This window comes from Rattus rattus, chromosome 9 (assembly GCF_011064425.1).
Source record: "Rattus rattus isolate New Zealand chromosome 9, Rrattus_CSIRO_v1, whole genome shotgun sequence".
Classification (NCBI taxonomy): Eukaryota; Metazoa; Chordata; class Mammalia; order Rodentia; family Muridae; genus Rattus; species Rattus rattus.
In genome coordinates, this window is record NC_046162.1 from 6,133,429 (window position 1) to 6,160,413 (window position 26,985).

The 26,985-nt window shown below is 40.1% G+C and overlaps 1 protein-coding gene across 3 annotated transcripts in view; it reads right to left on the bottom strand.

Annotated features, from left to right (window-relative positions):
- The window catches only part of Ranbp17 (RAN binding protein 17), a 289,555-nt gene that overhangs the window by 93,988 nt on the left and 168,582 nt on the right, over window positions 1-26,985 (bottom strand). For 2 of the 3 annotated variants that reach the window (XM_032914024.1, XM_032914023.1), the window contains exons 15-19: window positions 23,138-23,197; window positions 15,089-15,162; window positions 14,056-14,136; window positions 3,567-3,630; window positions 3,378-3,486 (exon numbers count right to left, since the gene is read on the bottom strand). In XM_032914024.1, the coding sequence (XP_032769915.1) occupies window positions 3,378-3,486; window positions 3,567-3,630; window positions 14,056-14,136; window positions 15,089-15,162; window positions 23,138-23,197 (388 nt within the window). The remainder of the gene's footprint in view (window positions 1-3,377; window positions 3,487-3,566; window positions 3,631-14,055; window positions 14,137-15,088; window positions 15,163-23,137; window positions 23,198-26,985) is intronic. The other variant, XM_032914025.1, reaches the window with a different exon arrangement.

Genomic DNA, 26,985 nt, shown 5'->3' on the forward strand with positions numbered 1-26,985 from the left:
GCAGTGCTCAGAAGAATCTCAACATACTCAGAATGACTCTGATTCTTAACAAGACAAGAAATCCTAGTCATACCAGAGTGTAAAATTTCATAAGGATAGTCATTATAGTTTTTTATAGAATTATTTATTTATTTTATGTATGTGAGTACGCTGTAGCTGTCTTCAGACACACCAGAAGAGGGCATCAGATCTCTTTACAGGTGGTTGTGAGCCACCATGTGGTTGCTGAGATTTGAACTCAGGACCTCTGGAAGAGCAGTCAGTGCTCTTAACCACTGAGCCATCTCTCCAGCTCAGTTGTTATATAGATTTAAATTTAATCTGTAACTCAGACACAACTGTTTTATACTGAGTTACCTACTATGTATCAGGTACACTTCTATTATAGCCTCTTTCTGTTTCACTCAAGGTATACAAAAAGTATTAAATATAACAGTTATATAAACTTTGAATGGAAAAATGTAAATTCATATTGTTATGGACTGAATATTTAAAAGGAATCTAATTTGGAAAACAATGAAGTTCTATTATTCAAATTATAAAGGTTAAGTTTCTTGTGCCTCATAGTTTATATTAAGCAAGATTAAGTAAATCTGCCTTTAAATGTGTGCAATGCAGTCTTTCTGTCATCAATATGAATACCAATTATCAATACAATACACTGTCATACATTTCAACAGAATAAGTCACAAGAAAAACAGATAGCTAAAAGTTGAGAAAATGCAACTAGAGAGATTAAGGAGCTGAGTGGAATTGATTTCTAAGGAGAGATTAAAAGAACCATGTATGTATAACTTGGCTAAGTGACAACAAGAGCTTGAGGCAAAGAAAACTGTCTATAAATATTTGAAGAGTATAAACTAGGCATGCAAAACCCAATCAAGCAGGAGTTCTGATAACAGCCTTCTATCCTATACTGCGTACTGGCCTGCTTACCTCTTGGCTGCTGCTGTGGACAGAGAAGTAGCTCTGAACTCCCTGGCTGTTCTGGGCAATCATTTAACAAGTGCATGGCTGAGCTACGATATATGTGTCAGGCCTAGTGAGCCCTGCCTGCCCTTGAGGAACTTGTGCTCTTATTCTCCTTGTGTCCAAGCATTAAAATGCTGTATACACTTCATTTGTTTAATGGCCTGGTTGCATAGTGAAAGAAATGGAGTCATTAAAGAGTAACATTTGTAGATCTCCTGGAGACTGGCTTTGTCACCTATTCAGAACCTGATAATGGAAACAGATCAAGATTTCTTTTTCCATGGAGTCATCAACACAAAAGGACTCATCCTCATCTTCTGTTTGTTATAAACAACAGCAGAGCATATTGGAGCCTAACCACAGTGTGGACATAATTAAATCTAGCACTTTAATTAGCATAATATTATCTCATTCACTTATCATTTTTGTGGTGAGAGCACTTTATATACCCTTGCGAAAGTACTTTACAAGAATAAGCTGAGAGCACAGTTCTATAGCATGCGTGAGACCTTAGGCTCGATCCTCTCCAATCATGATTCTATGCCACATCTCTTGAGCTTTATTTATTCCCATCACTAGCTGAAAGGGCATGCCAAAGTCAGGATATCATTTGACACTGTCTCCAACTTTGATAGTCCTTGGTGTCTACCACTATCCAATTTTATGAAACCACCTTTTTCTTTTTTTTAGAGTCTACACAGACTCTGTAGACTGTAGTAGTTGTTCATCTGTGCCTGGCTTATTTCACTTAACACAATAGCACTCAGGTTCATCCACACAACAGAGGCAATGCAAATGGATTCATTTTCTTATTTGTATGGCTAAAGGGCACTCTTGTGTGTGGGTGAGTGTGTGTGTGTGTGTGTGTGTGTGTGTGTGTGTGTGTGTGTGTGTGTGTGTGCGTGTGGATACTTAGGTTGTTTCTGTCTCTTGGCTGCTGGGAGCGCAGCTTTAATGAACGTGCTAGTGCAGGTGTCTGTTCTGCACGCTGACTTCACTCCCTTTGGTATACGGCCCACTAGGAGGATTTCCACAGCCTGCTGTGGTTTTACTTTTAATTATTTAAGGCATTTCCATATGGCTTTTGACAATTGTTACAGCAATTATTGACCACACAAAACCCCTTCCGTTTTACTTAGCCCCCTTTGATGTATTTCCCCAACACACACAGTTGTCCTACTAGCTCAGCAACACCTTATCTTTTCACCCAGGTCACTAAAGGTCAGTACTGCACTGTCTTCATTCATCATGCCTTGGCACTACAGACCATTTATGAGTAAGCAGATGAACTATAATTTTAATTCAGTTATTGGACACTCACAGAATTTCCATTTTGCTCTTGAGCTAACTGTTACTACACACCAACAACACGGACAACGCAGAGCTAGCAATGGAGTTCCAGTAGAGCATTCCTCAGCATGCATAAAGCCCTGGACTAGATTCCTGGCACTACATAAACTCGGCACGGTTGCATACACCTTTATCCTACCTATTGGGACTGAGAGAAAAGAGGACCTGAAGTCTACGGTTATTTTTCAACTACAAAGTAGTTCAAAACCACTGGGCTTCCTGAGACTGTCTCGAACAAAAATAAAAGGACAACTTTTGCCCGTGCAGATTTGGAAACTGCAAGAGTGCTGTGATATAGCTCAGGGCAGAGGCATCCTGGGTTTGGCCCTCAGCACACAGGCCTGTAATGTCATCTCAGACTCCAGAAGTGGAGGATCAGAACTTCAAGCACCTTCTCGACCCCAGCCTGAGGCTCCACTGAACCATTAGACTATCTTAGAACACCAGAGGGAAAGATCATTCCTGGTGGGCTGCCAACATAGCTCAGTGGATAAAGGAATCAATCCGCCAAGCTGATACCTGAGTATCACCTGAGTTTGAGACCTGGAACCCACATGGCAGAAGAGAACAATTCCCCAAAAGTTGTGCTTTAACCCCCATTTGTGTGTTGTGGCCCAAGGGCACATACACATACACACTCCAAATAAATAAGTTTTAAAATGTAAAAAAGAAAACAAAATGCAAAAGTCATATGAAAACAATGGCAAACATTTATAGTTAGGTGTCCTTCAAACTTCCTACACTTCTGCTCTTGACTCTGCAGTACTGGGGACTGAAACTCAGGTCTTGTACATGTTAGGTGATTGTTCTACCACTGGGTTACATCCCTGGCCTTGCTGGCCTTGAGCTCACTCTGTAGTCCAGTCAGGCCTTGATCTTGTCCCCCTGTCACCCCTGAGCCACCAGGCCCAGTTTCCAGATCAGGAAAAGTAAAAGAATCAATAGTCAAAGGCCAAAATGAAAGAATCCTAACAAGTGAAATGCTATGCCTACTAACACTGCACTCTTTCCCCTGCATCGTTGTTGATGTGTCAGGAAAAGCTTCATCAACTTACCCAGATCTACCATGAGAAGGCGAGTGAGGGCAGTGTAGAAGGTTGTCCGGCACCTGAAGTCACTCACACTGTAAGTATCACTGATGCCGAGAAACGGGAAGTGTTCTCTCTAATGAAGGCAAGAGAGCATGCAGAGTTAGCAGGGTCCGCGCTGACCAGCAAACTGTAGCTACTAAAGACTCAACGTACCGTGTGGTTTTTCAGCATGAATTTCACAGCATCTATTTTCACAAGTTTTTTTAAAAGGATATAGGTAATAATGTTAAGGAATCTAGAGAAATACACACAATAAATCACAAGGCATAACTAAAATGGCTTTTTAGCATGTAAAGAGACTAAGTATGTCTAGGAGTATTCCTATAGAAATGCCTTTCATTTTGCTAAGAATGATATCCATTATTAACTAGGGCAATTACTTTTCCATCTTATACATATTCTAGTTATGAAAAGAAAGAATGAATCCTATAATTAGGACAAGAACCCCTCACTGTTAAAGCCCTGACAGCAGAAAATTGAAACTGACCCTTTTCACATTGGGTATAGCTAAAGAATTTCTTCTTACTAATTCTACTTCATAATAAAATTATTATAAAGACTCATAATAGACTATCAAGAAAGAGAAAATTATTCAATTTTAAGAAACAATGAATTCAGAAGTTTAAAACCAAAATCTAGTCAGAAAGATATAGCAAATTTCATGTCATTAAATGTTGAAAGACAGCTTAATAACTAATATTTCTCAAGTGTTTAAGTGGAAGACATTTTTCATGTTATTTTATCTGGGCTTCACAATTACAGTGTTATTAGTTCTACTCTGTAGATACGGAAAGAGAAGCTTGAAGAAGTTAAGTTGCCCATCTGAGCATGCACGGGTGTGGTTGACATTGCTGAAATATGATGTAAAGACTGAGTCAAAGGACTGTGATTTTCCCCGTACCTCATTTCTCATCTAAACAGGCAAGCTATGAGTGAGGATAAAACATGGAAGCGTTCCAGTCACCTTTGGGTTTTAGGGATGTGTACCCAGGATGGGCCCTCTCCTCTCCTTTCACCATATTCCTGTGTTTCTGCCACGGCATATCTTGGTTATCTGATGTACCTCCTCCTGTCTTGAAGTCTTCAGCAGTCTCACTTGGCTTTGTTCACATCATAACAGAAACAGCAGCTGCTTTCTTTCATGTCACCTTTGAACATGGGGCCTAACTAACTTCCCGTGTGTAGTGAAAAGCATAGGGAGGGAAGTCAGGAACACAAGTCAGGAAATGAAGGTCCTGGCTCGACTACAGTTCTTAGTCATCTGGATAGACCTATGTAATCCACTCAGCCGAACTGAACCCTAGTTCCTCTCCAGCAAATGAGAACAGAGTCTATGGCCAAGTGACTACAAGGTTGTTCTGAGGGCCAGATGGTGCAAGCGTCTTTATTGAGTATAAGCCAGGGAAAAAGGCATGAGGGTGGGAAAAATCAGTGGGCACTGCCTATCAGGCTAACTCTTACAACTCTACCAGGCACATTAGTATCACTTCCAGTTGTTAAATAACCAAATAAATTAAACAAATACCTTTCCCAATGACAAGGTGCTAATGTGACTTAGATTTAAATTTGTCCACCTTCCAGGCGAGTGCTAGAGTGGCATCTTATGCATGTGCATGGGTCTTCACACAGATTGAAAACTCTGCCAGCTCAGGCCTGGGGGCCATGTTTTCTCCTCAGCACACTGTATTTTCTGGCAACCAAAGGACAAAATCAGCGCAGACAAGCAGCAAGCTTTTTCTTAGATCTGAAGATGTGGATTTGACGACTTTTCAAAACCATCAATCTTTAAGCAGATGAACTGCCACTCAAACGTCACTCAGTTAAACAAGGGTGGGGATCAATAAACTTAGAAATATCTTAAGTAATTACCAAAGGCAATTCTCTTAAACTTGCTAAGTTAAAAGTGACAGGGTATATGGTATATGAATGCTGCCATTAACAGAAACCTCCTGTCAGCACCGCTAACGAACAGCAAGTCATGCTTAGACAATGGAATATTTATGAAGCAGTAAGCAGAGCATCCACAGGAAAACATCAGCTGCCAGAGACATTTTCTGCAGAACCGCATCTGTACACTTTGAACCAAGGGCAGCCCCCACTGCCTTTTAATGAATTCTAAAGAAAAATAATTAAAAATTTGAAAAAGATACAATAATGAGAATTCATCTGAATATTTACATCCCTATGCAGGAATTCAGCTCAAAGCTAGCTAATGGTCGTAAAATGTGAAATGTTAAAAGGAAATGGCAAGTGGACATATCTTTATGATCCTTTATTTTTATTTTTCTCTAGCAGACAAGTGTGTTTTCAAGTTGCTCCATTTGGGCAGGATGGGTGGATTAACACAGGGTGATTCGGAGGCCTGCAGCTCCCAGCAGTGTGAGGACAGCATGAACAGTCAGTGCAGCAGTACCAGGAATCATGCACAGGCTGCACTGGGCATGCACTAACTATACATGGTAAAGCCCGGGTCAAGCCCGGGGCTGCTGACTCTACAGCATCCGGCCATCTTGCTTCTGATGCACACCTCCATGATTTTAAAGGCTAGCACTTGTTCTTCTGCCCAACTTAAAAATACAACTGTAATTAGAACTGGGCCCCACATAATGGATAGGAGGATCTTATCTTTTGAGAGTGGCAAATTTGTTAATGGCCAACTGCTACACCTGACTGAGCAAATTTCCAGAAAATTCCTCTGCATCTGAGTAGTTATAAAAGCACTAAGACAGGTGAAGCTGTCACAAAGCTAGCAACCATGACAAACAGAGAAAAGCAAGAGGTCAAAGAAATGGTTTATCTTACACTCTGCTAAAATTCGAAGTGATTTCTCTTTGCAGACGATAACTAAACTGGGAACAAGTTTGTTTCTTGTGTTATGAGTTACACGGTTGGTAGTGATCGCCACAGGAGCAACAAGTACAGCCTCGACAAGTAGGGTTCCTGCTGCCGATAAAGTACCATGACCACCAAGCAGGTTGGGAGGAGAGGGTTTATCTGGCTTAGGTTTCTTCATCAAGTGCCTACAGCCTGATATCACGGAGGCATTTTCTTAGTGGAGACTCCTGCCTGTCAGGTTGACATAAACCTATCAGGCACAACTGACTCTCTGTCAACCTTACACAAACACATCACCAGCAAACCATCTTACCTATCTCATCCATCCCCCAAGATTTCATATTAAAAACATAAATAACTTTAAAAGTCTCACTGCCATTACAAAGTCAAACACATTAAAAATTAAGTCTGAATTAAATAGCCAATCACTTTTAAAATTCAAAGCCCTTCAACTGTGGGCATCTGTAAAATCAAAACTAAATTAAATGCTTTCTTACTTCAAGAGGTAAGAACCAGGGCACAGTCACATCAAATCAAAGCAAATTGAAAGGACTCAACGTCCAATGTCGGGGATTCACTCGATCTTCTGGGCTCCTCAAGGGTCCTGAGTCCCTTCCCTGGGTCCACCCTCTGAAACATATGCACCATGTCTTCTAGTTCTGGCTGGCTCTACTCCACTCAATCTCTTTGCATGACCCCTTCAGTCGTGGGCCTTCAACTGCCACTGAGGCTGTGCTTTCACCAATGACTTCCTGTGCTCTCCATGACCCTTCCATGCCTTTGAAACCAGGACTCCCTGGACGACTGATTCTTACACTCTCAGGTTTAGCTGCCAGTCCAACCTTGGTCGCCTCTGGGACACAGCTTCTGTATGCTGATACTCAGGAAACACTTCCTAGAGATTTCACCTTAACAATACTCATCTTCTCTTAATCACCACTGGCTCCAATTGATCAGCATCAGGTACCCCAGCAGGCAAAGCAAACGTTTCCCTTTAGCAGTGTAGCTGGCTCTTCAGCTCAGCTGACCAGAAACACAGAATCCCAATTCAGAACAAAACACCAAACCTTTACCACTGAAACTTCACAAGCCAGACCTCCATTTCCTGCATCGCCCTCAACATTCTTGTCTTCCAAGATCCTGCAGAACATCTCGCCAAGCACTGAGCACTCAATGGCTTTTCTTGCACAAAGTCTCCCTACTCCTACCCAAAACATCATGGTCAGGTTCATCACAGCAAAAGCCCACAATCCTGGTAACAACTTCCTTTTTAGTTAGGATTTCTCTTGCTTCAGTGAAACACCATGACCAAAAAGCAAGATGGGGAGGAAAAGGTTTAAATGGCTTACACTTCCATATCACTCTTCATCACTGAAGGAAATGAGGACAGGAACTCAAACAGGGTAGGAACCTGGAGGCAGGAGCTGGTGCAGAGGCCATGGAGGAGTGCTGCTTACTGTCTTGCTCCTCTTGGCTTGTTCAGCCTGTTTTCTTACAGAACCCAGGGCCATGAGCCTAGAACCCCAGAACCACCCACACTGGGTGGCTAATCCTCCTCCATCAATTGCTAATTAAGAAAACGCCCTATAGGCTTGCCTACAGCTTGATGAGGGCCTTTTCTTAAAGTATGACTTTAGCTTGTGTCAAGTTGACATAAAAGTATCCAGCATAACATCTGTCACATTTTATCAAATCTAAAAGGCCAGTGAGTGTAAACACAGAAACTATTACTATTAGAGAAAAAAGTGCTGCTATGTTTTTATTTTACTTTACATGTGTGAGTGTTTTGCCTGGATGATGTTAAGGGTTTCACGTGTGTGCAGTACAACATGAGTTTGAGATAGTTGTGAGCTGCCATGTGTGCTGGGGACAGGACCTGTATCCTCTGCAAGATCAGCAAGTCCTATTAACTCTTGGGCCATCACTTTTAACCCTGAAAAAGTAAGTCTGAATAATATAATTGAAAGGTACACCTTACCATGACAGTGTTAAAATGTGAAAAAAATAGTTTGAGAATTGAGTTGTATGTTCCATATTCACTAAGCAGAGCAGGGTGGGCAATGATAGGATTTAGGCAGATTTCTTAGGGCCACACATATTCAGTGTTTATAGACAATTTAGATCTTGAAAACAGAAAAAAAGAAGTCAAAAGGTAAGAACGTTGTATGTCAGAAATAGGAGTTAAATTCTAGGGGAAGCTTATGCTCATAAACCTTCTTCACCAGGCAGTGGGAGTTAAATGTCAATCGCCTAGGAGAGGTGACAATATGTTCTAAGTGCCAATAAAGTTTAAGTAAATTTTGTTTTTCCCCCATGTTTTTGAGACAGAGTTTCTCTGTGAAGCCCTGGCTGGCCTAGAACCCAGAGATCTGCCAACCTCTGCACATATTGGTATTAAAGGCCATGTACACCACTTGGCCAGAAGTTAAATTTTAACCCCTATTAATTTACAACCCACTAGAAAACAAGATTATTGGACAGTAAACCCATCCTAAGATATGTTCACGAGAATAACGTGCTTAAGAACACTCAGAAGAACCACATGTGATGAGAAAACACCGAGCGGAGCCGAATGTCTGGTGAGCACTGATGACGTAAGCACTGTGGCCCTTCCTGTGGCTCTCCTAAGTCCTTACGAGGAAGCGAACATCTGAGGAGGATCTGGTTGGGCCATCTTGCTGAAGGAGAGGGAATGGCATTTGTGGCAAGCCAGTGAAGGATGAGGAAGGCGTCAAGTGGAAAGAAAAATGAATGTCCTTCACCTCAGTGTGAAGCTTACGAAGCCCTTGTCAGCATCTAGTTTAGGAGAGCTCAGGACATCAGGCACTCAGACTTGAGTGCAACCAGTGATGTTGCTTTGATCTGAGAAGAAAATGGAAGCAATTCTGGGTACTGGAAAGATAAATATTCAGGATCTAGACAATGTCTGTGGAATGTGATCTTGTGAAGAAGGAAGATCAAGAAAGTGAAGGCCTAAAAGAGGTATATGAGAGCAGAGACCACGGGCACCCTCAACTTTAGGATAAACCAGCAAGCAGAGGAGATAAATTCCGATGACTTTCCCCATACTGTACAGAGAGAAAAAAATAACACTTGATGAGAGATGCTAATGAATGTATGCTTGAGTGATATATTTGAAAACTAATTTTATTTACCACTCACACATCATTTGGAGGGAGGAACATTCAGTGAAAGAAAACATTGTATGAAACATAATACATTCACAAAAGTAGAATTAATAATCCCTATTATCTAAGCATTTCCTGTAACACACAATTTCACTTCTGTTTCACTGATACTTTAGTTTGTACCTTTGTTTCATCTCTCTCCTGTTTTTCATTCTGACTCCTATCTCATTCATAAATCACACCTCACTATTAGTAACGTCTACTTTGCATACTACCTGGCAAATTAAAAAGTATAATATCTAATAGCAATGTTAGCTTTATGTGATAAAAATGACTCCTCAAATGGGCTGGAGAGATGATGGCTCAGTGGTTAAGAGAACTTGCAGTGTGAACAGAGAAACAGGGATCTGAACCCAGAACCCACATAAAAGCTGGGGGTAGCCTTAGCCCACCTGTAATTGCAGTGTGGAATGGTGAAGACAGGAGGGTCACCAGCAATGGCTGGTCACTGGGAAGTAGCTGAAAAACAAATACAAACTTCATATGTGCGCTCACATGTACACGGAATACATATGCCAAAACCCAGCCATATCATGGCTATACGCTGCCACATCCTTTTGTTTTGTGTCTTTGTTTTTGAGACAGGGTTTCTCTGTGTAGCTCTGGCTGTCTTGGAACTTGCTCTGTAGACCAGACTGGCCCCAAACACAGAGATCTGCCTGCCTCTGCATGCACTATTACACCTGGCTCACATCATTATTTTTAATGTATAAATTTCTGTATAATTAGTATATAATTTGAGTTAGATTAAAAAATGTTTTATGTTAGTAAAGCAATTGACTTGGGCTCTTAGAGGAGAAATATGGAAGGAGGTTCAAAGTCCAGGTCAAGTCTGTTAGAACTGAAAGCTCTGAGGGCAGGGTCTGTTATTTGCTCTTTGACCCTGTACTTGGCAGATGCCCAGCTGAATAGAAAGAGAACAAGAAACCATGGTAAATGGAGGGAGTGTGAAATGAAACTGAAAACTCACCATTTTAAAGATAAAATCACCTTTGGTGAGTTAGTCTAAAGCCGAAGAAAAAGAATGATTCTGTATGTCACAGACAGCTAGGGCAGGTCCCTGTGTATAAGTATGAGCTGTTGTGACGTCACAGACAGCTAGGGAAGGTCCCTGCATGTGTGTATGAGCTACATGTCTATGCAGGGTGCCAGACTTAGAAACAACGCCTCATGTCGGTTTCAAGCTTTATTGTTGGAAGTTGTGACACGATTCATGATTTTCCCAATTTTCCTTTTGAGCTAAGCCCTCAAAATTTATGGGTGTTTTTTGATAATATGGAAACTACTGTTTGGCAACCTGATGAGAATCAAAGGAAAAATTAACAAAGAACCCCCTTTATGGGGTTTATTTTTATTTTAAAATATTTTATTTGTTCATGTATGTGTGTGTACATTCTGTATGTATATCTGCACTGAGAGGCCAGAGAGGGTGCTGGATTCCCTGGGTGTGGCAGATCAAGCTCTGGTCCTCATGAGGACTCTTAAGTGCTCTTAATCACTCAATTCTACAAATGCGAGGTCCGCCATGAGAGGTGTTACTGCTATCAGCTGGAGTAGATGATGAACTGCTGTAGAGATCCTGACCAGCTACTCTCCAGGAAGAGGAAGCTTCAAGTGATGATGCGTAGACACCAGGACTCCAGTTACCGGAATGTAAGGTACGTCAGAGTGCTGTGTTGCCCTTCACACCCTCTTTCTACTTCCCAACTCCAGTCACTTAAATAGTCTCCCTACTGCTTATTGAGAAAGAAACTGGAATTCCAGGGAGGAGAGATCTCTGATTGCAGAGAGCTGGGTCCAGTGGAGCAGGTTAGCTCAAGATACTTGGATGAAGAAGTCTTCACTTTTACTTGTGGAAATTATAAGACTATGGTAAAAACTTAACCTAAATGTATTTGCTAGATGTAATATATAACCATCCATCCATCCATCCATCCATCCATCCATCCATCCATCCATCCATCCATCCATTCACAGCAATGAATCTAATAGTAAAATACAAAAGTTCTCTCAAAAGGGTCTTTGAGCTTAAACATTTCAAAGCCTCACTGATCCAGAGGGCTCAGTTTAAGCTGACAGTACCTCAGTGGGAACAGTGGGACAGTACCTTCATCTTGAAGGATCAGTTTCCACATTATCACTTAGGCAGCCAGATGACCTCTCATCTGTCACAGCCATCCTATTTAATGCTAACAGAGCTGAATGAAGATGTGCCATGGGAGAAATGCCTGGCTCTCCCACATATGCCCAGTCAGCCCAGAGAAGCAGTAAAGAGGCAGATTCTCAGCTCCTGGTCAGAGTCTTGCAGAGAGAGGTGCTTGTGTGGGGCCTAAGGACATGATAACAGACATCCAGTTCTGATACTCAAATAAACTTAACCACTACTTTATGGGAGCTTCAGGCTGTTCTATAATTCCTAAAAACAATTTTTTGGTAATTTTAATTTCTAAATAAGTAGTCAGATAATCAAAGCTCACAGATTTGTTTTACATATCATAAACACTGAATGGCAGCTCCCCGGAAGCACATAAAATAGAAACCAAAAACCAAAACAACACAAAACAAAATACCCCAAAGTGCCAATGACACACATTAGAAATATAGAAAATGAAAAAGATTTCCTAAAATGAAATGGTTTTCATTGACTTGCTAATAGTATTTTTAAAATATGTTGAGTATCAAAATAAGGCTTTTTCTTCCTGCAGACCAATAGGTGATCACTGCTACCTTGTATCCTCTCTACAGCTGAATAATGCAATTATATTTCTAACAAAAAAGATATTATTTTAAGATCTCAATTAAAAAACTCATATAATAATGAAATTGGCTAGAACAACAGACCCCACATTAGGTAAGGAGCAACTGCACTGAAATGGATGCAGCAAGCACATATCCCATTATGTAAATGAATTCAAAGATACTTCATGACTGATCAGCTAGAAGGGACATAATGATTTATAATTCAAATAACTGAGCACTGAAATCAAATTGAGCTAATATATATTTCTAAATATGCAAACTTGAAATAATTGTTAAAAAATATAAATCAATGTACCTGCATGGAAATAATTTACATCTGTTACAACCTTTAACCTTTGCCTAATAAATTTTCTGAAAATAAGAATTTTAAAAATTAATTTTGAGAACTATTCAAAAGGAATAAACAGCTTATAAAATAAAAGGTTATGTGTATTTAAAATAGATAACAAAAAAGTATCTTAGTAGTCACCAATAAATTAGGCACTATGCAAGTTATATGAAAATAAAATCAAATTAATTTTGTATCAAATATCAATATCAAACTAAATATCAAAGTAAATCTAAACAATAGGTCCATTCTCTACAACCAAAGCCTTTCACGGTAATTCACTGTGAAAACCTGGAGAGTTTGCAATACTATGAAGTACTTATAAACCACTTCATATGTTAGAAATAAAGAGTATTTCAGCACCATTATTAGAAAAAAATACAGGTTGAGTTTTTTTAATAAGAAAAAATACATATCTTAAAAAGCCAAAATGACCACTGGAATTGGGTTGTACATCACTTTCCAGTAAAGAGGAAAAACAGCCTAGACAGGTGTAATTTATCATTTTTCTGATTTAATATCAAAGAAATATATTAAAATAATAAAAAGAATCCTGAAATCCTCAAAATTTGTAGTGATAAATAGCCCTCCCTGTCTTTATTGCATTATACCTACTAACAGAAATATTGCATGGTGGATTTTGCCAGACAAGGACGATTATTTTCCAATAAAAAGTTGCATATTAAATTCCAGCACAAAAGTGGGTGTCTAATACTTTGGAAATCTTTTATGGTTTATGGAGGAACACAATCTTAAACTTAACTAATACAAGCATATTCCTGGGATGAAACCACATTAAAGGTTTCCATCCGAAGCTAACCATTTTCAGAATTTGTTCTTATATTAAAATACCAGCTCATCTTACAGGTTAACCAAACCAACGTTTGCTTGATTGCTTATTCATCTATTTTACATAACATCTATGTATCTTACAGCTAAATTATAAGCAACAATCTATAATTTGGTTCTTACTGGTAGAAATATAATAACTAATCTAATAAAGATCATTTCTGGCTTCAAATTTTATAGGATTTCTAGAGACAAAAATGTAAACACTGAACACATAAGAGGAAATCTTAATTTAGAGTATGTTTGACGATAATTTAGTGAGGAGGCCGACAATCAATGGGGGTGGTTCAAGAGCTCTCTCGTCTGTTACTCTTTTGTATGTCTCAGTTCGTGCATGCCACCGGCTGACGAGCACAGGACGCTTACTGAGGTGGGGTTATTATAACATGTGACTTTCTTCAAGCTGGTTCTATGCTTTCTTCAGAAAAAGACATTTCTGAAAATTATGAAAACTGCAGACTGAAACACGTGTGTGCTGCATACTTTATTATATAAAGATTTATTATTAGCCCAGCTTAATAGAAACACAACTAGACAGGAGTGTGTGTGTGTGTGTGTGTGTGTATTCATGTCCTAGTACACAGTTACTATAAACACACAGTTGTAGATAAGGGAAGCAGAACATACAGTTTCTTGAGTGTCCTGCTGCGTGTGTGCAGTACGTATACAAGGAAAAGGATATCCAACTGAAAGGTCATTTAGGAACTGAAGAGTCCTTGAGATTACAGGCTCACATCTTCCCCAGTACTTAAGGTTTGTAACACTAAACATGAAAGAAATGTTTTAAATTGTTAGACAGCTACCTGCATAAGAACCACAGGAACAGAAACAATACGGGTTAGATGACTTCAATCACAGAGTGAAAAGCATATTCAAATTTCAATAGAGTTTTAAAAAACATTCTTATAGCACATTTAAACTTTTATACAATCGATCTACATATAATGAACAGTGGCACAGAATTCTGTAAATTTAAATTAGTAAATGTTTTAATTTAACTTAATAGTAAATAATTCTCTAGATAAATCAGCCTATAGTGTTAAGTGTTTCACAGAAGAAACAAATCTGGAATCAAGCCAAACAGAATGGAAACAGGAATTATCATCACAAAGGAATTCATGAAGGTGAACCAGTTACTGCCCCAAATGAATCATCATCTGGGGGCTCCAAAACTGATTTACTTCCTGGTGTTGACCCAGCTTTGCTCCTGGAAGCAAGACAGGATTGTTTGTGAGACCGATGGTATCTGAGGGGAAGCATCGATGTTGGCTAAACAAGCAATGGTGGGTCTGTGAGGAGAAGTGACCCAGCCCCATAGACACGTCTTTGCTGGAGCCAACGGTGCTCCGCCTTTTGACTATAGTTTGCTCCTCACTGGGCTCTGAGGTGAGGTGTTTGTTTTTAAGTATAAAGCAAACAAACAAACAAACAAACAAACACACAGCTGAGCTACAGTCCGTATCTATAAATGTTTTTAGGGCAGTGTTATACTATTGTACACTATAATCATGAGGACAGCCAGACAAATTATGACACCCTTTAGATGACGAGTTTTAAATGTGAGACGTATGCTCCAATGATGTGCAATGCACACACTAAAAACTAAAGCCAAGATTTTAAGTTAAAACATTAGCATCTATAAAAAGATCTAAATGCAAGATGATGTGAATCAAAACAGAAAAAAAAAAAAACAAAAAACCAAAACAGATACTCACATTTTCGTCATGAATGTTTCCAGAACATGGTTGTCATCTGTAATTCCTAAGACTTCTGACATACGGGCATACACCTGCATGAAAAAAATTTAAGTGTCAAAAGCTGTATCATTCGAAAGGCAGTTTCAAAAGACTTTTCAAGTTAACAACTCTGAAACTCAAAGATCTGCATCCATACTGAAACAGGGAATGAGTGCAGGGCTCATGGAATGAAAACAGTGTCTTCCCCAACTGCATATCTTTCCCCACAGGAAGCACTCCGTGTTGGAATGTGTACACACTTAGACACAAACAGACCCACATTCATTTTCATCCATTACGACTCAAAGTTGGGATCTACCTTTTTCTTTTCCATGCCAAAAAATTGGAAAATGGTACTCAACAAAAGAATCTAAGATGAACACTTTCTACCTATTTTTGATTTCAGGAAAGCTTCACTAAAATCAAGAGCACTCAAGGGGATTGTGGAAGTGTTGTTAGAAGACAGAGTGTGAGTCAGGTACAGACGCTCCCTGGCAAGGCTCTCTAGCTGAGGCAGAGAGAGCTCTCACTGTGGAATGTGGGACTGAGCATCAGCACGAGGGTCTTCTGAGCCCCGTGTGGGCACAGTCAGCTGCAGAGCTTAGGTGGGACATTTGTCTCAACCTCAGGCACACTGCACGTTTGAACACATAACCCCACTTCAAGTGGGGAAATGGCGCCAGCAGTCGGTGGAGCACTCCCTGGGAGCCTGGCAAAGCTGCGCACAGTTATCACCTCCACACCCTACTCTGGTGGGACTGCAGCTTGTCCTTGTCACACACAGCTGCATGTGATCTCTTTTCTGTCATTTCATCCCAGTGATTGTCGTCTCACCTTCTCTAGTCTATTTGTTTACTATGTATGACAACTAAGCTTTATTCACACATTAGCTTGATATTCTGCCACAGGTCATGGTAAGATAATAAATCACTCAGAGTTAAAGGGTCATACAGGAGAGGAGTGCAGAAGTATTGTATTTGAGTTTTAAAAATTATGCAAATCAGAAGCTTGTGATACAAATTTTCCACCTGGGTCCTCTGTCTGGAAGCCCCTTCCTCAGGCTAGCAAGATGACTGACAGGGACATAGGGGAAAAAAAGGAAAGGGTGGCTAGGGGTTTGTGGGGAGGGTACACAGAGACAGAGAGACAGAGACAGATAGACACAGAGACACAGAAAGAAGGAAAGAAGCAGAATGGTGGGCAGATGTTGGGCAGAGAAGCTGGGGCAGAGAGAGGGGAAAGAAAAGTACTCTTGAGATGTCCCTTGTCTCTCCTGCCGCCTGCTGAGCCCTGCACAACATTATTGCAATGATTATCCAGTGGCTGCTGTAGGGTCCTAAGATACTTGTGGCTGGAGGGAAAGATAGCACAAGGAACTCAGTCACCAGCATTCCTCTCCGTCAGAAGACTATAAGCATAGAGAAAGCTCAAAGGAAGAATGGTGCACACAAAGGGAGCTTCCCCTTAATTTACCATAACTCATGGCTAGGAAGATTCTAGTCAGTCCTCTTGGAAAATTCAACATCAATATGACTTTTGGTGTGCAAACTTTTCACTCTTTGACCCCCAGTACACGCCATTTTCAATCATTTCTCTCAAGTGTAAACACTGAAGAATTGAATCTTCATTTTGTCAGCACCGGCCTTCCTCCTCTCCCACCATTCAAAAGCCATCTTCTCCAAGGCCTTCCTTGCCTTCCAGGCACAGCGAGCTTCATTTTCCTGTATGTATCTGCTCCATTTGTCTACCCCGGTCTTCTCACTTCATGATGTTTAGTTGTCCATCTCTCCGATTTTGCTAGAAGATCCTTTCAGATTGATATTATGCCTTATTTGTTGGCCCAGCATCTATGACAAGTTGTTAATGACTACAACATGTACACTTAATATATAATAGAAAAAGCACTGGGTGGTCCTACTGAGACTGGATTACAAGGTGAATAATCAAACAATAAAATGTTTCCTCTTCCATTTTAAGATATACTGAATTCTGTGGCCAAAAATATGGAAAAAGAAAGTTTTATAGAGAATAGCATCCATCAGCTTTGGTTGTTACTTTAGTCCTTGGTTATCCAGTGAGATCCTGTATTTAAGACCAATGTGTGAAAGCACAGGACAGTGGAGATCTGGCATGCTGCTGTCTACTCTTCTGCTCAATGCTCCTGCAGGGGGCACACATTGGCTCCTCATCCTGACTGGAATTTGAAAGGACCTGGTGCTCACCAAGATTGAAAAAAACAAATGAAGCTACTAGCTCTTGGAGATGCAAGCACTGGTTTCCCCTCCTGGGTTTACGATCATAGACAAAGACAAAGAAAATGCCCCATGAGTGCTCTGGGCACTTCTAGGAGGCGTTGCTCAGTGATGCATGGGATTTTGGAAAGGACATGGCATTACCAAGTGGCCCATTCTGTGGTATTTCTATCACATAGTCCTCTTTTTTGTTAACTTTAGTTAACTTCTTGTTTTGGATTGATGACCACTCTATACTTCTGTAAAAAGAAAACTTAAATCCCAAGACTTTATAAATTTTACTTCTTGGCAAAACTGAGACCTATCCTTTAAACTACCACTGTGTAATGGTGAAAAACCTAGTAACTAACGTGCTATCTTTGAAAACTAAGGATCCCCAGCAGACTTCTTCTTGTTGGGAGAGTTTGCTAGGCAGGCAGGCAGGCAGGTCTGTCATGATCTGCTGTCATGTTTTGACAGTTTCTCAAAGCATCGGATCCGAGGAAGCACCACACAAGAGCAAACAGTCAACCCTGGCACAGACAGTGCTTTACCCACAATCCTCCTCGTAACCTGCATCATTCCTTTTAGCATCCATTAGCTTTGATCCCCATTATCCCATCTAGAGCTGTGTCAACGCTTCTGTCCTCGGGGACTTCTCTCCACTACCAGGATCTGACAGTCAAGCCGGAGTACTAAACAGGATCATTACCTCTTAAATCCACTTATCTGATCTACTGAATAGTAAATTGAAAAGCTCATTAAGAGCAACAATCTGATTTGTTTTCACATGTGACAGGGTCATTTAAAATCAATGTATGATTACAACATTTCTCTTAAAAGACTGCCTCACATTTCTCAAGGCCTCATGCCATTCAGAGAACAGGAAGATAATATGAAAACATCTTTTAACATTTAGAATTTAATCATGTGATATACAGATACTATTTAAGAGGTAAGGCATAACTTGTCCAATGAGGCATATCTACAAAACTGTTCATCAGAAAGCAGTCAAAAAAAAAAAAGGTTTCTACTGAAAACAAATCTAATACAATATTCAGAGTTCTGAACATTTCCTACAACATTTATCACTTCAAAATAATTTTTAAGATAAATTTTACCAAAATATCTTTATGATAACCAGAAGAGATCACATCATAGAATTCCTTTTCAGGAAGCATAGATTTCAAGAGAAGACAGCATCACAGACAACTTTCGATTTCAGAAGCTAGTAAGGGTTTGATTGTAATGACACACATGGAAAGAAATGAGAGAGTCAGGTCAGGCATGGTGGCAAATGCCTCTAACCCCGACTGTTCAACAGAAGCAGAAGACTTTGAGTTGGAGGCTAACTTGGGTTACATAGTAAGACTACTTCAAACTACCAATGCCACCACCACGCCATCACCACAGCCACCAAAATAGAAAGACTAAGTCACCAGTTGCTCATAATACAGTGACAACCAACATGCACTCGTGCCTTTGGTTTGTGTTTTACAGAGACATGCGCTTTGAAAACAAGCGTTTGTCTGCTTCCAGCTCTCCTTTGTTTCCCACTTCAGTGTGCCTGAGAGCAACTATGCACACCATTTACTAACGCCTGTTAAACTCATGGTCAAATGGATACTTTTGCCAATTCTACTTCAATTTTTTTTTTTTTTTGGACACAGGATCTCATATTTAAAATCCCATTCACTAAGCATGGGAATTGGCAAACTTTTGTTGTGTAAAATGGTGTGGTTTTAAAGCTTGGGTGTTTCCTGGAGAAAGCTGTCTCACAGATTAGATTAGAAGACCTTTCATTTTTAGAAACTTGGGTGCATCCATAGTTTCAAGTCTATTATTGATACTTTCAATGTCATATAATAAGTATGATCTTGTAGTGTCAGTTTTTCATGTGAATAGAAGTTTTGCTGTTTCTTTACACATGTTCTTTTGGAGGGGAGGGGAAATGTCTGCTCATCAGTTCTTACAGCATCTTGAACTCAGCAAAAGAAAGAATAGGCTTTGGTTCCAAAGATATTTAGATTCGGTTTCTGAATCTGCCACTAACTAGGAATTCCTTGACATGTGCAGGGACCTGACAGTGCTTCTGTGGCTTCCTTCGTCACCCTCCACTTCATTTACTGAGGAAGGGTCTCTTGCTGAAACTGGAACATGCTCATTTTTGCGAGCCAGCTTGCCCTGGAGATTCTCAGTATCCTGCCTGACTGGCTTTTATGTGGATTTTGAGGAATCCAAATTCTTCATGCTGTGTGGCAATTACTTTATCTAGTAAGCCAGTTCTCCAACACTCGTGGTGATTTTAATAGCATAAAGATAACCATCAAGAACCACCAATAAACCTTTGAAATTTGCATTAGTAATTCTAAAATCTTCATGGATACATTGAACCAATTAACACATTCTGTTCACAGAAATTCTTTGTTAAAGGGATAAAACAAATACTTCAGTATTTCATGACACAGAACATTCAATTCTCCCATGTCTTTCCTTCTGTCTGTGGTGCTAGGAGTAGAACGCAGCGCCTCCTGCAGGCTGGTTGAGCCTCTGCCACTGCTCTCAGCACAGCCTCCTCAACCCCAATTCTTGCTACTGAACAGTAGCTGCCCGGAAGGGAGTGCCCATCTTAACTGTCAGACACTGCATCAACTTATATGAATATATGAAATTTATACAAATGTCAGAAATTGGCATTATAGTTTGAGAATACATGTTCCTAAAAGTCATTTTAATAAACTTGTTATTTTATTGCAAAAGTTCTTTTAAAATTCAGGATCGAGTGTTTGTGCACCTGCAACTTCTGGATTCATCTGATGGGCGTGGGGTGTTGCTGGTCTTTTACAGGCAGACAGCTTCCATCGCCTTCCATTCCTTGGCTCTCCTCAATAATCTTACACAGTTTTCAAAGGAGTCGAATGAGACAACCAGAAAAGGAAATCAAAAGAAAACCAGCAACAAGATATTTGGCTTTAATTTAATAAAGAGTGAAAGTAAAGCCTACACTCATTTTTAAACTGCTCCCCCACCCCCAATCTGTTATTTGGAATTGGGTATCTGCTGCATTCTGATTATAAGTTTCAAGAAGCTAATTATGTCAATCCTTACATCTGAAGTAGATTGCAGAACTGGGAAACCCAGAATGTTAGCTCCTAGAGGTTGATGGATATAATGACAATCACAGAGATTCAATAACAGCCCTCTGTGAGATGTACTCAGAAGCACCACATGAAACAAATTAGAAACAATGAGAATCTCTCATTGTGTGCAAATATGAGAATAAAGAAATCCAGTTCTGTAGATTTTCATATGAGCTGTTATAATGAATTAAGATTTTTGGATAATGAATTTTCAGAAAGCTACAGGGAGTTAATACATGTAGGCACACTATAGATGTTTAAGATGTTATAACATCTCAAAGGCATTAGCATATTGTGCACAGCGCTGTGGAGATCAACAGTACACTCTTGCCATCAGGTGACATACCTTCTTTGAACCATCTAATTCTCATAAACTTACATCAAATAACATGAAATTGGTAACATAACCTATCCCCAGTTGGATTTTAAAGCGCTGTAGTAATTTACCATAGTGACTTATCAGTTAAGGCTTTGACTTGTAACTTGAAAACCCTGTGCTCCACAGTACTCACAGGCAGACAGCGCCCCGCACAGGACAGATCCTGTTAGCTAAAGGCGTTGAAGTTAGGAAAGGATTCAGGACAGGAGCATGGAGTCAGTGCTCACAGACAGAGGCACTAGTACCACTTAGGAGAGCATTTGGAACTTTGACATGGAACTGTATGTTATGAATAAGAAAGCAATCTTCATAATTTCTGTCCTGTAGTCAATTCAGTCCTTTCTATACGAGGACTCTGTTAAAATGGAAGGTGTTGGTAGCCAACTGAGGTGGAGTAGAGTGACCTAATACAGCATTTAGTAGCTGAATCATTTGGAAAAAAGGACATTGAGCGCTTTCATTGACATGTGAAGCTGACTAAAACAGGAACATTATAGTAAACTTATCGTTATAGTGAGAAATTAATGGTGCAAACATCATTGCTGCATATTAAATATTTAACCATAGTGATGTTGAATAAGATCTATATTAATCTTAGCTAACCTTGCCAGAGCATGTAGCATAAAATTACAAAATACGGGATTGAAATTAGCACAAAGAAATCCTTTGGCAGAATTTAATCTAAAACCATAGTTTAAGTTGGGAGCTAGGTAGGGATGGCAGAGCAAGCTGCTGCCTCGGTCAGAGGCACTGAAAGTATCTGTCAGAGGAAAGCCAGGAAGGAAGGGTCATCTGAATGTTAAGTTTGTGCTGCCACAAGACGATCTGAACCCACCATCTGTGGGGGCCATCTTCCTAAGGGGACAGACATGGACCTAGGAAATTGCTTAAGAAGCATTCCCAATCTGCTTGAATAACCTATTGTGTAAGGAGACTTGGAGCAAGCACTCTGGCCTCACATTCCCCCTGCTTCACATCCTGTGGCAGAGCATGAGCTCAGCAGGCTGGGGTGCAGGGTTGCCTGCTGCTTGTGATAATCCCCTCTCCCAGTAGGGGCCTCCACTGATGCATGGCTAAGAACATGCTTCCTCTTTTGCTTGCATCCCAGTGGGGTTTCCATTCCTGACATGGGCCCAAATCCAGACTGATAAAGGAAGGTGGAAAAGTTAAGAGAGCTCCAGATGCTGCCAGAGACTTTCCCAGATACATTTCTAAACTACCATTTACTGGGCAGAGAAGTACATATCGGTCATGTGAAAACGAGTAAGACTGGTAATTTTGGAGTCTTTCCTTTCCACCCCCACAGCCAGAGCTAAGGTCTAACTACCACCTGTTCAACAGAATCTGGCTGCTTGCCTCTTTTTCCTTCAGGGAGCCACTGACTAAGGATCTTCACCAGCATGAACCTAATGCCTCCCGACAGGCTGTCCCTAGCCAAGAGGGACCCGGGTGGAGGGCACCAGTTATTGGTCACAGGATACACAGCTCATAGAGCCTCCTGTGGTGCAGCCAGCTGAAAGCCAACCAGAGAAGATGAAGAGTCCATTTGTCCTGACACAGCTTTGCTCTTGCTGGCTGCCAACTCACTCCATGTCTGTAGCCAAGCTTCTGTTACGCCAGTCTTCTGTGGATAAAGCCACGCTAAAATTCTAGGTATCATTTTTCTGAACCCATTGAAAAAAAATCACAAACAATGTTATGGCAAAAGAGTAACGCTTGGCCGGAATGTTTGAGGCCACAGACTGAATGAGGCATTTTAGTCACTTAAAGGGCTACTTACACTTTTGTGTTGTAACACAATCTTTCATCAGCAAACCTATAGGAGGGTATGGTTAAATTTTAAAGCAAAGAGTTACTGTATAAAGTTTGTGAGAGGATAAAGGTAGAGGTGAGGACTGGAAAGCAAAGGATTTTGTTTATTCCTCATGCTTCTGGAAGGTGTCAGCCAAAAATGCATTCTGCACAGGTGTATCCTAGTCACTACCTAGTAAAACTGACCCTCCTCTCAGGTATTAGTAGCTCAGAAGTAATAGAATCAAGAACCCTAGATTGCTCTCACAGTAACTATAGTCGTTACAGTTAGTCCTACTAATGAGGTGACTACTCAAGATTTGGCTCTAAGCCCTATACACTAGGCTGATATAGTACAGGAAATGAGTCAGGTCAATGCACTGCTCCCTGCTCCTGTGTGTGTGAGTCCACCTCAGTAACCAGGAATTATCCTGAGACACGCACACAGACGGGTGAGCCCATCACCATAACCAGTTACTCAACTCACCTTAACTATTTTCCAAGCCTTCTCTGGAACTCTGGAAACATCATTCTTCGGGCGTACAACCTAAAAAGCACAGAGTTTATGGACCTGCCACCTGATGTCAGATACAAGAGAAGAGCAGTAAGTCTTCCCAATTTTAGGTATAAGGAAAAAGTGGCTCAGATGTTTATTGCTGCCACTTAAAAGATTCTTGTGACTTTGATTTTCATTTTGGAACATAATGGAATGGTGGAGTCATTTTCAAATTCTGAATATGACTATATGAATTACAATGGGTTTGTTGCAGTAGAATAATTCAAAAATAACTCAAAAAATAGTTAAAAAATCAATTATTGAGGGCTAGCTCTAAAATGGGAACAAACGAACAATGGCGCGGCAGACCTATTTAAGGAGTCATTAAATACGGACTGCCGTTCTCCAGGAGGCGCTGGCACCGAGCAAATGGGACACGTGCAGCTAATGGTGTCAGTAGCCAAGCCACCTCCTGATGGCCAGAACCACATTTAAAACCAACAAATTCAAGTGTTAAGTCATTCAAAAAAGAAAAAAAAAGGTGACTCATAGACTCATGGTGAACCTTCTGCATTTCATCCAACTCTAGTATGTGCTCCTATCCAGTCCTCTGAAAGTGCAGCTCCTTGTGCCTGTAGTGGGTCTAAGACAATTACTCAAACAATCTCCACTTTTTAGCATTTATATGATTCTCTATTTTTTTCACATTCTCTCTCTGAAATCATGTCCCATTTCCTATATTCAAAAACAGCGTCTGTAGCTCCCTCCCTCCTATTAAGAGACACTTAATTCTTTAACCTTTCTGTGTAGGAGGAAATCTGTGACATGGTAAGGAATGAAATAATAATTCAGAAATGAAAATTGCCAGTGACATTTACATTTTTCCACTAGGTCAAGTATGTTTTCTGTTTTTGCATGGAGTTTCATGTGGACAAAGCGGGCATTGAAATGCTACGCAGTGGATATAAGCTGACCCTTCTGTCTCCACAGTGCTTGGATTACAGACATGTACCACCGTGATGGCTGGTTTTATGTGGTGCCAGGAGCTCAAGTTCAGGGCTTTCTCATGCTAGGCGAGTGTTACATGAACTGTACTACCTTCCCAGCCATTATTACATAGTTAAGAAGGTCCTTCGGTTCAGTTTCAATTATTCTCCTATTGTAGCCTAATTAATGAAAACTACCTCCAACTCAGAGCAGGCAATATTTGCAACAACAATCTAAAATCAGTTTCTGTCCTAAGTCTTCGTTTTGCAAAATTCATAAACATACAAAAGCCTGACTGGTGGACTGTGATAGTCTCTAGTAAACAGGAAACATTTTCTCTGTCAGTAAGAAAACAAAGATGGCCAACCTTTACTGAGTGGACATTTTTGAAGTAATTCAGCCAGGAGAAAATAGACAAATAACGCATAATCTGACACACACGGGGCTTTGCTTGTGACACACACGCAGCCTTGCGGTATGCTGCGGACAGTCACTCCAAATCATCTTATTTAATGAATTAATTCTATAGCTTTAAACTACTTTTAACTGTGCCCATTCTTATCTATAAGAATACAAAATATAATGTAATAAATAACAGTGCCTGAGGTTGGAGAGATGGTTCAGGGCTAATTAAGAGCACTTACTGTTCTGTGCAGGGGACCAGATTTCAGTTCCCAGGACACATGGTGGCTAAAAACCATCCAACTCTAGTTCCAGGGGCTCTGACACATTTTTTTTGATCTCTGAGGACACCAGTTATGTATGGGATGCACAAACATACATACATACATAGATACATAGATACATACATACATACATACATGCAAGCAAAAACACTCCTAAATATAAGTAAATCTGAAACAGTCAAAGATGCTATCACTAGGTAGGAGGCTGGAGGGCGAGCTGGAAGACAGGTTCTGAAGCTCGAGACTTATGCAACTCAGCCAACTAGACTGAGTGCAGTAATTAAGTCAGTAACCTCTAAAGCTTGGCTTCTTAACTTTAGGATGAGGATGTACACGGGACCTAATTTTCATTTGGTAGCAAATTTCACTGTGGTAAATTTATGCAGACTGTGCAAGTCGGTCCTGACACAGTAGACTCTTGTCACTCTAAGCTGCTGTCACTACTACTGGCATACGCTGAGATGACAATCCCTTTTACTTGTACTTTATCTGGATCAGATGCTGGAAAATAGTTGTGTGTTTTAAGGTATATGTGAAGAACTTTAGTAATAGTTAAAGAAGAATACCCAGATTAAAAAAAAAAAAACAGTCTTACATTTGTACCACAAAGAATGAAAACATTCCTAATGAGCCAGCAAAATTGGCAAAAGGGAGCAAGGAAGGAAGTGGTTATCAAAACTTGGAGTTTGAGAATAACAGTGTTTAAATAGGGAAAAATCTTTCAAGATGGGAGATTAAAACAAAATTTAAGAATCACAATTCTTGCCGGGTGGTAGTGGTGCATTCCTTCTATCCAAGGACTGGGGGTAGGAATAGGTGATTGGGGCAGTCTGATCTACAGAGTGCATTCCAGGACAGCCAGGGAAACACAGAGAATCCTGTCTTGAAAAACAACAAGGAATACAGAAAAGAAAACAAAGCAAACCAAAACACCAGAAAACAAAAAACAAAACAAACAAAAAGAACTGTTAATTCTTAGCAAATGTAACATATTTGACATATGGTAGCAGTTTCTTTTTGTTATGTGTAAGTGCTAGTGATAGTGTGAATTTATGGGCACCACTTGCATGCATGATCCCGTCAAGCAAAAGAGGGTACCAGATCCCCTGGAAATGGAGTTACAGACAGTTGTGAGCCACCACATGGGTTCAGAGAAATGAACTGGGTTTTCTGCAAGAGCAGCAAGAATCCTTAACCACTGAGCCACCTCTCCAGCCTGATGGTTTAGCATTTTATACCATTTTATAATTTTGCCATTAAGTTTCCAAATAAACTTACTGGGTTGGAGAAATTTTCCATGGAAATGCATTTCCAATTTTGTAATGGTAATCAATCATTATATACAATCTACATCAGAGAAACTTGTTTCAAAGCCAACTTGCTTAACATCTATTCAGTAAAGCAAGGGATACTGGCACTGGGGAGCCACACAGGCCTAGGGGAAAACAAAATCCCAATAAGTATGCCAAATGTGTTTTTATATTTCAAGACTCCTTCAACAGAAATATTATGGGGAGATAAAAATTAGGGAAACACTGAACTTAACTAATTTAAAATGTTGAAAAAATATTTTGCATTTATGTTTTATAACCAACTGCTTTTCCCACATTTGTCCCAAGGCAGCAGATGAAGCTCTCTACCCACACTGCTAATACTAGCAATTGGAACATGCTCTTTGGCAAGGCAGAAATAAGATAATTGTTCAACATAGGCTGGCTTTTCAGAAATACTGGAAGCATCGCCTGTAATTATAGACATCTGTCACTGCTAGCCACTCAGTGCTAACCCTGACATCAATATACAACCACAGCACTAAACTGCCCGCAGGCATAGCAATGGAGACCAGATACGCTAGGCAGGCAATCATCTGCTTCATCCAAACTATCTGTCAAAGGTTCCCAACCACAAATAGCTCTTACATTTTGTATCCTTAGGATAATATGTTGATTTATTTTAGATTCTCTAATATTTACAGTCTGGGCCATCTACTAAAATAAAGAAACAAAACTTATGGCTAATGGAGGCAGTTACTGTTCACAGTCATCATAAAAGGTCATAGCTCAACCCTCAAATGTTCAAAATTGATGGTGGCTTTAACCATGTGCCGTCATACAGATGTTTCCTTTTGTACAGGCAATTATTTTCAATAGCAATTCAAAATGGTAA